The 12,052-nt window shown below is 42.7% G+C and overlaps 1 protein-coding gene across 3 annotated transcripts; it reads left to right on the plus strand.

Moving 5' to 3' along the window:
- Positions 1-735: 735 nt before the first annotated feature.
- On the plus strand, positions 736-10,535 carry jade1 (jade family PHD finger 1). Of its 3 annotated transcripts, none has more exons than XM_030391840.1 (11): positions 736-885; positions 2,338-2,420; positions 3,356-3,423; positions 4,186-4,343; positions 4,757-4,941; positions 5,354-5,565; positions 5,865-6,032; positions 6,335-6,451; positions 6,953-7,567; positions 7,692-7,809; positions 7,907-10,535. In XM_030391840.1, the coding sequence occupies exons 2-11, from the start codon at positions 2,372-2,374 to the stop codon at positions 8,995-8,997; spliced, it is 2,781 nt and encodes a 926-aa protein (XP_030247700.1). In that variant the 5' UTR covers positions 736-885; positions 2,338-2,371; the 3' UTR covers positions 8,998-10,535. The 3 variants fall into 3 exon arrangements, with proteins under 3 accessions (XP_030247700.1, XP_030247701.1, XP_030247702.1); XM_030391841.1 differs by lacking the exon at positions 736-885 and adding an exon at positions 906-1,137; XM_030391842.1 differs by lacking the exon at positions 736-885 and adding an exon at positions 1,162-1,181 and having other exon boundaries at positions 2,340-2,420.
- Positions 10,536-12,052: the final 1,517 nt, after the last annotated feature.

Here is a 12,052-nt window from a genome sequence, read left to right on the forward strand (position 1 = left end):
TTGCAACTCATCCAAATATTGTTTATAAATGAAGTACACAATATTTATTAACCATTTACAAAGTGTTAGGAACATAAATTGCCAAATAAATGGTTTAAAAAGCATTTAATTGTGAAAAAACTATTAACTCAAGTTTGATTAACAATAAATAATCTTTTTAGGTATTTATAATTGTGTGTTTTAATTATTTGACAGATATTATTAAGTGTTTTAATTAACATAAATTGCCAAATAAATGGTTTCAAAAGCCTTCAATCGCTTCTGAACAGTGAAATAACTTTGAACTCAAGTTTGATGAACTATATATATATATTTTGAGTATGTATAATTGTTTATTTTAATGATTTAACAGATATTATAAAGTGTTATTAACATAAATTGCCACATAAATGGTTTAAAAAGCATTTCATTGCTTCTAAACAGTGAAATAACTATTACTCAAATTTGACTAACTATACATTATTTTTTAAAGTATTTATAATAGTTTATTTTGATGATATGACAGATTTTTTAGCAAGTAGTATTAACATAAATTGCCACATAAATGGTTTAAAAAGCATTTCACTGCTTCGAAGCAGTGAAATAACTACAAACTCAAGTTTAATTAATTATAAATATTTTTTAAGGATTCATAATTGTTTATTTAATGATTTAACAGATATTATAAAGTGTTACCAAATACTACATTTCAAGATATTACAGGAGCCTCTGCTGCCCTCCAGCGGCCATCTTGCGCAGCCGCAGTCCGGGCTGGTAACCTCCTCCCCGGCCGCCGCCGCCGCTCTGTGTTTGTGTATGTGGAATGCGGGTCAAGCGGAACTCACGGCTCAAACTGCGCTTCACATCAAACTCACAACACCGGCTTGCATCGGCCTGACGTGCTCTGTATGTACTGTCCACTTTCTTCTACAACTCTACACGGTTTTAACTCATGTGCATATGTGCCAGAATGTTCTCAAGCGGGCTAATTCGAGCGAGTTTATGCCGCTGGTGTGGTCGCACTAGCAAGTCCGCTAGGAAAACGCGACATCGTCATTTAAAATGGCGCCAAAGATTAACCTGAGCCAGTGGATCGCTGGTGGATCTGCCACACTGTGCCCCGCTGGCTAGCCGCACAGATAGCACAACAACATTCTCGTACGAGTTGATATACTTTATTAATGTGCTCACGTTGATTTCAGGTAGTTTGTTTTGATCAGTTGTTGACCCCTAACCTTTGACAGATAGCTGGCTGGGGCTACACGGTGTTAATAAGGAGCACCGGAGAAGCCAACCGTATGTTAGCAGCGTTAGCTAGTGCTAAGTGCTAACTCCGCTTACGTGGGTGTAACGTACGGCTAACAAACTAGCCGATGTTGCTAGCTTAAGTTTAACATGCAGCATGTAAACATGCATACCCGGCGTGAATCCCTCTAATAGTAACCGGTTTCTGGTTTGTGTTAAAAGCAATATTAATTGGCGGATAAATGGTAAAAGAAAAAAATCCTTATCGTAAACATTTCCACTGGAGGCGCCGGCTGTGGGTGGGCCCGCACGTTTCATAACCGTAGCTACTGGGAGATAAGCTAACTAGCTACTGTTAGCTGCCCTGCTAGTGTTTGCAGGTTTGTTACGAAATGCAACGTTTTCTGTGCTGATTTCAAGCAGATATGCGATCAGCATGAGATAACACAGTAGTGTAGTGCTTGTGTGTAACTTAACACTAAAATCAACTCATATAGCCTGCTAGCTTAAAGTTAGCCGCTCGCTAGTTAGCTGATACTTTCTGATGTGTTTGCCTTCAAAAGGGGCGTCACACAAGCTTGCTGTTAGCCTAGCATGCTAAGTTGTGGTTAGCACCTCTCCCCCCTGTACAATCTGGCAGCAGACCCAGAGATATTCCCACTTTTTCGGGAGTTTAAGGTCCTCGTCGGTGTGTTTTTGTACGCCTCCAGCTGAACTCGCAGCAGCGCTGGGCGTATTTTCCTGTGTGTGTGTTGCATGTGGTTACGTCTTGTTGACATCGCTGAGCAGTGACTGTGCTGTGTGCAGATCCTTGTGGGGTTGGTATGCTGCCAGATCAATAAGGAAATACTCGTGTCACACTGTTTTGAACCTCTCTATATTCAGGAACTGATATTCTAACATAGTAGATAAACACTGACAGACAAATCAAGCTACTAGATTAATTATTGGGGGCAAAATCCATTTCAGAAGATTGCCAGGGGGCTGTTTGGATAAGAAAATACAAGGAGTGAATCAGGTTTCCCTGAGTAAATTGTTTCTTTATCACAACTTGCATGTCTTGTCATCAATCTCTCCTTTAACAAATCTTCTGGCTTGCTTTGGTTTCTGAAGTGTCTTCACGCTGGAGCTCTGCCGACACACGACGATGAAGAGAAGCAGGCACCACAGCAGCAGTGACGACTCCGACAATGGAAGTAAGCAAACTTTTGTCCCTCCTGACTCATTCCTACCAAGTCCAAATATAGACCTGAAGATGTTTGTACAGCGCTGCAGCTTCCTTAATTTGACGATTGTAAATAAGAAAGCAGCACCGTGAGGTCAGATGATCATCCTTGAATACCACAAATCTATTTTTTGACTGAATTTATGGTAATACATAAAGATAAGAAGTCAGCAATTCTCATTTGTACAAGTCACATCCTGTTGTCAGAGCAGCTGTCCTTTCATGGAAATGTCTTCTTCGTGTGTAGGAAGGAAACAGAGACAGAAAATGAAAGAGAGGAGACAGGTGGACAAAGATTTAGCAAAAGAAAGAGAAAGTCCAACGTCTGAGCGACAGAGTCGGGACAGGAGGCTCATTTGGACATTTAAAGACAATGCTAGAGAAATTGCAGCTGGGTGGGGTTTTACTACATCATATAAAATACAGAAAGTCAAATAAATGTGTAGATGCTTCCCTGTGAATGTTTGGATTTAATTAATATCCAATTTATCTGATGTGCCGTCTGCAAACTGTGAATGCAAACCCAGAGCTCTTACTGTAAACTGCCTTTCGCTGAGGTCTGATTCAGGGTTTTGCTGCGTGAACAGTTGAATGCTTTCATGAAACGGGCATTCAGGGTTTTAAGGTCACTCTGCTCCACACAGATGGTTTTAAATGTCAAGTAACTGCAGCTGCTATTATTTGTTTTTTATAAGCTCAAAGTCAAATTGGTGAAAAGGACAGAATTGAAATTTGAAACAGAAAGAATCTGTTGGGACATTTTGACTATTCAAATGAGCTCTTTAAGTTTCCCTTGTGGGGGAAGTCCATATGTTTCAGATGATGTGAAGTCGTTCATCAGAACAGCACAAACAGACAAAGAAGAAATGATGAGATGTTTAACACTTTGTCATGTTTCTCCTTCAGGTAATTCAACCTGCTGGTCCCAACATTCGTCTCAGCCCAGGAGGGGGACGGGGCAGAAACCCTCCGAGGTACGACTGCTTCAACTCATCGTGATGATGTTTAATGTATAGATTATAGATCAGGAGCTGTCTTATGCTGTCGGGTTTGTGTTTTCTGGATCTGTGGGTGGAAACAACCTGAACCACATGATTATTTTTTATCAAAACTTAAATATTTAAGGAGCTCACAGAGATCTGAAATTAGAAAGTGGTCTTCATTTGTTCATTAATGTAATCGTCCATGTTGTTCAGTGGACACTTGAGATGGAAACAGACCGGCTGTTATCTGCCTGTACAGTCTGTGGACTTGGTCCCTCCAGGCCACTGTACACACCCTGTGACCAAAGAGCCAATGAGATTAAAACAAAACAATGACTCTGGTCTAAGCAGGATCCTGATTGGCTGTTTCCTTTGAGTCAGTATGTACACAACGTGGTCATTTTTTTCTTTAACCCTGTGTAAACACTGATATACAGTATCTCTATGGAAAAAACCACAAGTGAGCCACAGATGCACTGTAATTGTGTGCTTTATTTTTAGAGCTGTTATAAAACTGATATAGTGTTTTGGAAGACAAAACGTGGCTTTATCTTTGTATTGTCTTCACACTTTAGTAAATATTTGCTCAGATGAACTCACGCCAGAAGCCAAAGCATGATTGTAACGGATGACCTCTGAAATCTGTAAACTGTCATACAACATTTTTCCAGAGAAGTTTCCTCCACAGGCAGAGTGACGGCGCTGCGTCATTCTGTTCCGTACTGACTCTTGTTTCCTTGCGACGTGCTGCAGGTTTTTAGGACGGACCTGATCACAGCCATGAAGGTTCACGACTCGTACCAGCTGAACCCCGAAGACTACTATGTCCTCGCAGACCCGTGGAGACAGGAGTGGGAGAAGGGCGTCCAGGTTCCAGTCAGCCCCCAGTCCATCCCACAGCCCGTCACCAGGTAGGACAAATAAAGAAAGATGGAAGAAGAGTTTCATCTGATCCCCTGTTGTCCCTGATTAGGAATCAAGGAGAGGCTAATTTAAAAGTGTGTTTCTTGAGGGAGCCATTGTTTTGATTCGGCTGTTGCTGGTGCCCTTCAATTTTATCCACCAAAGGAAACTTTTATCTGGCATTTCAGGTTGTGTTTTTGTAAGATGGCAGGTCCTTTTAAAAAGCTCTCGACTTGAGGACCGACTGCTGTGGGGAGAGTGCAGCAGCCGGATGCTTAAATCTAATCTAGGTCACATTTGCTCTGTGAATTCTCTCTCATGTTGTGGGTGTTATAAAGCCATGAAACGTTGCTCTTTTCTCTCCATCTGCACTGTAAATGCAGGACTGTGAACTGAAATGTCTGTCGTCTGTGCTGTGCAGGGTTTTGGTAGAGAAAGGAAAGGAGGTCATGTTCATCCGGCCGAAGAAGCTCATCCGAACGTCGGGCGCCGAGGCTCTGGGCTACGTGGACATCCGGACGCTGGCCGAGGGAATGTGTCGCTACGACCTGAACGAGGAGGACGTGTCCTGGCTGCAGATCGCCAACGAGGAGTTTGCAGAGATGGGTGAGTCATAGAACGGATGTCTGGACTGAGGATGCAGTTTTTAAAAAGTCAGCATTTCTTTAAAAAAATGAAAGCAATAACAGAAACATCAGAACATAAAAGTCTGTTACTGAAAGTGTTTTTTTAACCTAAGCAAACTGTTTCTTTGTAATCTGATGTTATATTTTATTTATGGATGAATGATATTGGATTATATCTCTGATAATTTTCAACCTATTTAGCCGATGAGTTGAGAGAAAATCAGTTCTCTCTTACGGACATACCGAATTTGATCATTTAACTGGGGTGACTCAAACGTGTTTGTTATGAAACCGAACTTTTCCAGAGGATGTTGGATGATAACAGCGATGTAGGTGTTCTGGTTAATTGATAAGAGATTACATGGAAACTAAACTGTTTTTTTTTTCTTCAGCCATGCCGCCGTTGGACGAGATCACCATGGAGCGGGTGATGGAGGAGTTTGAGCGCTGCTGCCACGAGAACATGACGCACGCCATGGAGACGGAGGAGGGTCTGGGCATCGAGTACGACGAGGACGTGGTGTGTGACGTCTGCCAGTCGCCCGACGGCGAGGACAACAACGAGATGGTGTTCTGCGACAAGTGCAATATCTGCGTTCACCAGGTCAGACGTCAACAACACGCAGGATTATTTAAACTTCTGAACTGAAAAATAAAACGGAACACATGATTGAAATGTTTTTAATCCTGATCATGATGACGTTAGCAGTCAGGGACTTTACTGGTCAGTCTGAAGAAAGTGTCAAAATGAAAGTGACGCTTCTTATATTTCTGCCCTGCTGTCGTTGTGCTTTCATCTGATGCATACCGACACTTTCTCTGCATCTTCACTTGTTGCTGCTGTATTGATTTCTGCTCGCTGACTGGAAGCTGAGCCGCCCTGTTGGTTGTGTTTCTCACCAGGCGTGTTACGGCATCCAGAAGGTCCCAAAGGGCAGCTGGCTGTGCCGGATCTGCGCCCTCGGCATTCTGCCAAAGTGCCAGTTGTGTCCCAAGAAGGGCGGCGCCATGAAGCCGACCCGAAGTGGAACCAAGTGGGTCCACGTCAGCTGTGCCTTGTGGATCCCAGAGGTGAAGAACAGTATTTTTGTATTATTCTTTAACTTGTAGATTCAGGCAGTTTTCAGTTCAGACTTCAGGGATAGTTTGTAGAAGTTAGTCCTGTGAGTGAAGACAATGTTAGTAGCACCATGAAACAAAAACACCCAACTGTGTTGTGAAATCATCACAGCACAGACGCTAACTGGAGGTTTAATTCCTGCACACATGGTGGTGATTATTCTCTCCACATGTTGATGTGTTTGCATTTCTAAATGAGTCAGCACCACCTGCGCTGACACGTAAACAATAATCTGTTAAATGTGCTCGTGCAGGTGAGCATCGGGAATCCAGAGAAGATGGAGCCGATCACCAACGTGTCCCAAATTCCCAGCAACAGATGGGCGCTGATCTGCTGCATGTGCAAAGAGAAGACGGGAGCGTGTATACAGGTAAGAGTCGGCGTTATCACTTCATCTCATCTAATGAGACGTGAAAAGCAAAGTGTGAGCCAGCGTGTTATTCAGAGTAATTGCGACGCTGCAGAGCGTCTCCTCTGCTTTTCACAACCAAACAAACAAGGAAAATGAAACTGTGGTGACTTCACAGCTCAGCAGGATCCAAGAGCGAGGAGGAGACATCCGAAATGTTTATTTTAGATTTAGATTTGAGGCTGGGTACACACCAATACATAATATTACCAGTGAGTTCTAGTGTTTATACATTTAAATGAATAAAACTGTGCTGATGGTAGCAGGCTGTCGGGTTGGACATGTCTGTGAAGCAGCGTAGTTTCTTTCCAGCAACATCCATAGATGATGAGGCTGTAATTCCAGTTTTCTGAACTGTAGTAAGGTCCTTTTAATGCACATTAAATGAGTTCAAGTCATATTGTAGTGTGTGTTTTTAAGTGTTTAAAGCTCTAACAAAGTAAGTTGTGTTTGTCGCTGCAGTGCTCAGCGAAAAACTGCCGGACTGCCTTCCACGTGACGTGCGGCCTCCACGCCAGCCTTGAAATGAACACCATCCTCACCGAGGACGACGAGGTCAAGTTCAAGTCCTACTGTCCCAAACACTCCGGGCTCGAGGGCGACGAGTGCAGAGACCGAGACTCAGGAGGAGAGGAGGAGAAGGAGAAGGAGAAGGAGAGCACCAGAGACAAGAAGGGAAAGAGGAGAGGCAGGGTGAGAGGGGAGGAGGACGCCGCCGCCTCCTCGTCTTCGTCGCCCTATGTGGCTCCTCAGATCATCAACAGAGCGCCGAGCGGTGCGGAGCAGCTCACCGCCCAGCAGGAGAAGAGAGTCAACATGCGTAAACTGAAGCTGGAGGCGATGGAGGAGGACTTCTACCAGTACGTGGAGGTGGAGGAGGTGGCCAGTCACCTGAAGCTGGCGCCGGAGGTGGTGGACTTCCTGTTCCAGTACTGGAAGCTGAAACGCAAAGCCAACTTCAACCAGCCGCTCCTCACGCCCAAGAAGGACGAGGAGGACAGCCTGGCACGCCGCGAGCAGGAGGTGCTGCTGCGACGACTGCAGCTCTTCACGCACCTCCGTCAGGACCTGGAGAGGGTACGTTTCTGCTTCACCTGCAGCCACAGCTTCAAGAGGAGGGAGTGATTGTCAAAAGAAGACGAGGGAATTGAATAAATACAATTGGAAATACTAAAAGCGTTTTATTGTTGTTGCTCCGCAGGTGCGTAACCTGACCTACATGGTGACTCGGAGGGAGAAGATGAAGCGCTCGCTGTGGAAAGTCCAGGAGCAAATCTTCCAGCAACAAGTCCGACTGCTCGACCACGAGCTGCTCACAGGTGAGTCTGCAAGACGAGGAAACATTCATCATAGCTGCTTCTGGTACATTTTTATACTGTGTGTCTTAACTGAATATGTCACCTGTGTGTGTTGCAGGTGATCCCTCAGCGAAGGACTTGGAGAAGCTCTTCTCTCTGAGCTGGTTATCCTCTCAGGGCTCCCAGTCTCACTCCGGACTGAAAACCAAACGATCTTCTCTAAAGCAGGAAAAAAGGAAAAGCAGCAGCAGCGGCGACAGGAGAAGCCTCTCCGACTCCCCGCACACTCACAAGAAGGACAATCTGAGCAAACCACTGGAAACGAAGGACAGTAAAGGCTCTCGAATCAAAGAGTCTGCACCTGCTGAGGCCATCAGCGACGCCAAAATCCAAACCTCTGAGATCAGCGCAGAGATTCAACTCCCAAAGCTTCATAAACCAGAGGTCGTTCAGGAGACGATCACCGTCAAGCTGCACAAACTGGAGAGCAGGAAAGCCCTGCGGAGGGAGGCGCCAGGGCCCGATCACGAGGCGCTGGCCAGACGGAAACGAGACGACCACGAACAAGAGGAGAGGAAGAAGAAGAGGAACAAGGAGGTGATGGAGAGCTTCAACAGCAGCCAGGTGAGGAACAAGCTACCAAAACACCTGGAGAAAACCGTTTCCATCAGGCTGGTCGACATCAGGAACTCTGACAGTGACGACTACTTCCTGGACGAGCGAATAGCGAGAAGGAGCTCCGTCTCTCTGGATGTGAACAACACTAAACTCCACAGAGCCAGCGTGGTGTCAGACCCCGCCGCTGCCACCAAAACTAACGGCTGGCTGAGGAAACACCACGCCAACGGCTCGCACGCGCCCAGCAGACCTGTGGCGGGACATCTGAAAGGCTGGGGGAAGTTCAGGATCCCAAAGAGGAGCGAGAAGCCTCTGATGAAGGAAGAGGAGGAGGAGGAGGAGGAGGAGGAGGAAGAGGAGCACCACAAGCCGCTGCTGAGGCCGCTGACCAACACGCCAGAGCCGTCGTACCCCAGGACGAGACTCCGCACGGGGACGGAGAACGACGGCTACGCCTCCGACTCCAAACCCGGCGAGGGCGACATGGAGCCGTGCCTGAAACGATGCCACTCCCACCAGCTGAGGGGCGACTCGTCTCTCGGCCGGCGCTACGGGTCTGACATCATCCGCCGAGGCGTGCTCGCCTCCTGACGGCGGAGCAACACTTAAGAAATAAGCTGCACTGTGTTAGTCGGAAAAGAACGACGGTCGCTCTTTGTACCTTTATTTTTCTGGATGAATCGTAAAAAATGCCTAGATTAAAAACAGAGCTGATATTTATTTTTTATTTGTAACATATGTAAATCTGGGAAATATTTTACTTTTTACTTTATTTTGAGCTAGTTTTATAATTTCTTTTTTCCCTTAAAGGAACAGTTCAGTGTTAAATAAAGATTCACTCTCTAATCTAACCTGTCGATGAAAATTGGGTGAAGTTTCGTCGTCTGCTAAACGTTTCTGGAGCTTCACAGTGTTGCAGCTTTTCTTCTCGACGACTGAAGAAGCAGGAGACTAAAAAAATAATAAAATGGCTTCAGGCAGCTCGTCTGACATGTGATACCACAGATCTCCTCTTTAGTACTTTTCATCAGTTGCACCTGATATTTAGAAGGTCAGATAAAAAAAAAAAGTCACTGAAATCTCTCGTTGCCTTTACTGTGATTTAAATGGACACAAACATTTATCTGCACTTGTTATTCCTGCAGCTCAGAGACGCTGCAAAAACTGCAAACATTTTCTATAAATATCACGATAATGTTATTGTGAATTTGTTTGGCTTTGATAATCATGTGGTTAAAGTATATATCATGACAGCCCTGATATAAATGATCTGAGATCCCAGCCAGGGTTTTTACTTGTCACTGGCTCGGAGAGGACGTCTGCGGTATCACACGTCCTCATTGGATCACTTCAGACGAGCTGCACGGAGCCATTTTATGTATTTTTAGTAGTTTTAAAAGTCGCTCGCTGCCTCAGCTGTTGAGGAGAACGCTGTGAAGCTCCAGAAGAAGTTTCGTAAACTACGAAACTTTCCATCGGCGAGCAGATAACGGCTGACTTTTCATTTCTGCGCGCTCTGTTCCTTTTAGAAATGTAGAAAGATGTCAAGTTGCCACTTAAACGCTCGCTCAGATATTTTACAAGCAGAAGCATCAACGAGGGAGAAGTTGTGATCGTTGCTTGGGACCATAAGCTTGCGATGTAATTAGTTTGTTTTTGTTTTGATAGTATTAAAACTCAGTTGCACTTAGTCGCAGAAGCTGACACAGATACTCTTCATCCCGTCAGTGAGGTAGAACTCTATAGATCTTGTTTTTTTTTTCTTTCATCGAGCTTCATCGGCTACAAACAGGAAGTCAAACTGCCCTTTTATCGCTGTTTAATCTCCAGCTGTCACCACGTCTTCAGAGTGTTTGATCGTGAACTTGGGAAGGTTCGGAATGACTCGTTTCACTCGTCATCAGCAATTAAGTGTAATTGAACTGCGATCGTATCCATCATGTGCCTAACTTTAATTTGCACTACGAGAGGACGGCACAGGTGTGAGGTATGAGTAGATTATTTTTACACTGAAAACTGAGAATAAAGCGTTTTGTACCCTCGGCCGCTGCTGTACTACTGTTATGCAAAATGAAACCTGTTTTGTCTTCGTCTCAAAGAGGAATAAAAACTCTGGAGGACTTAAATCACCCGAGTGTCATCTGTGTTTATCTTTACTTTTGCTGAAACTTTAAGTTGATGAACACTTTGATGGACAGACATCACAAACTGCTTGTTTCAGAATCTCAAAATTAAGGATTTAACTGTTTTTACTATCTAAATATCTTTAAGACTGTTGGTCAGACAGAAAAAGACATTTGGTCTTCTTTCGTCACTTTCAGTACAGATATTCTAACAGGTGCTCTGTGATTTTAGAGACAAATCAATCTATTGAGAAAAAATCTGCAGATTTGATCAAAATTACTTGGAATTCCTTTTAATTTGATAAAAGAAGCAAAAAAACTTTTCTATCTTTGAGAAACAAGTTTGAAATATTTTGCAGATCAGAGACAAATCAATCTATTGATTAAGAAAATCTGCAGATTTCTTGATAAAAAATACTTGGAATTTGGTTAATTTAATAAAATGAAGTTCAATTTTTTTTTTTCACAGATAGAAAAATAAACTTTCTGTTTTGTAAAGAGTTTGAATTTGAAGTTTCCAGGAGAATTTTTTGGCTACTTTTATCAAAATAATTCAAAGTAATTTTTATCAAATCTACAGATTTTCTTAAATTAGATTTTTTTTTCCATCCATGAAAAACATTCAAACATTTCTTCTTAATTAAAGCTTTTTCATAGGAAAACCCCCCATAAATCTGTGAAAACCTCAAAAAAACGTCCTGGAAGATGTTTTTCACCTTTTCTTGTGTGAAACTAAGTGAACATTTTTCCACACACGTTATCTTTAAAATGTAAGTTGTGGTTCTGGTTCTTGGTTTATAAACATTTGTTAAAAAAAAAAAAAAACGAAACAAATTTTCACACATGAAAAGGTAAAGAAAAAATAAATAAAAACATAAAAATTGTCAGATTTTTCAGTTTTCACAGATGGAAAACAATTTCTTTTTTTGAAAGTCTGAATTTAGAAAAATGTGAGAAAAAGGTTTGATTTTTTTTTCCATGACAAACATTCAAACTTTTCTTAATTAAAACTTTTTCATAGGAAAAAAACCCCATAAATCTGTGAAAACCGATAAAAAAATGTCAGAAACAGACCAAAAAAAAAACGTCCTGGAAGATGTTTTTCACCTTTTCATGTGTGAAACTGAATGAACATCTTTCCACACACGTTATCTTTAAAATGTTAAAAAAAAAAAAAAAAAAATCACACATGAAAAAGGTAAAAAAAAAAAATCTTTTCCCCCCGTCTGTTTCAGACTAATTTTTCAGCTTTCACAGATGGAAAGCAGATTTTTTTTTTTGAAAGTCTGAATTTAGAAAAATGTCAGAAAAAGGTTTGATTTTTTTTTCCCATCCATGAAAAAAATTGAAAGACTTTGAATTAAGAAAAAAGTTTGAAAGAGAACCTTCATCTTCTCACCATCATGCTGGTGTTGACTGAAAGAGTGGACTGCTCCTTTAAAGAAATTTAAACTTTCACACGATATAAAATATAAAATACAAAGAAAAGATCAGCAGTGGACGACAGAAGTTGCATGTTTGGT

The sequence above is a fragment of the Sparus aurata genome, chromosome 16, assembly GCF_900880675.1.
Source record: "Sparus aurata chromosome 16, fSpaAur1.1, whole genome shotgun sequence".
Taxonomy (NCBI): domain Eukaryota; kingdom Metazoa; phylum Chordata; class Actinopteri; order Spariformes; family Sparidae; genus Sparus; species Sparus aurata.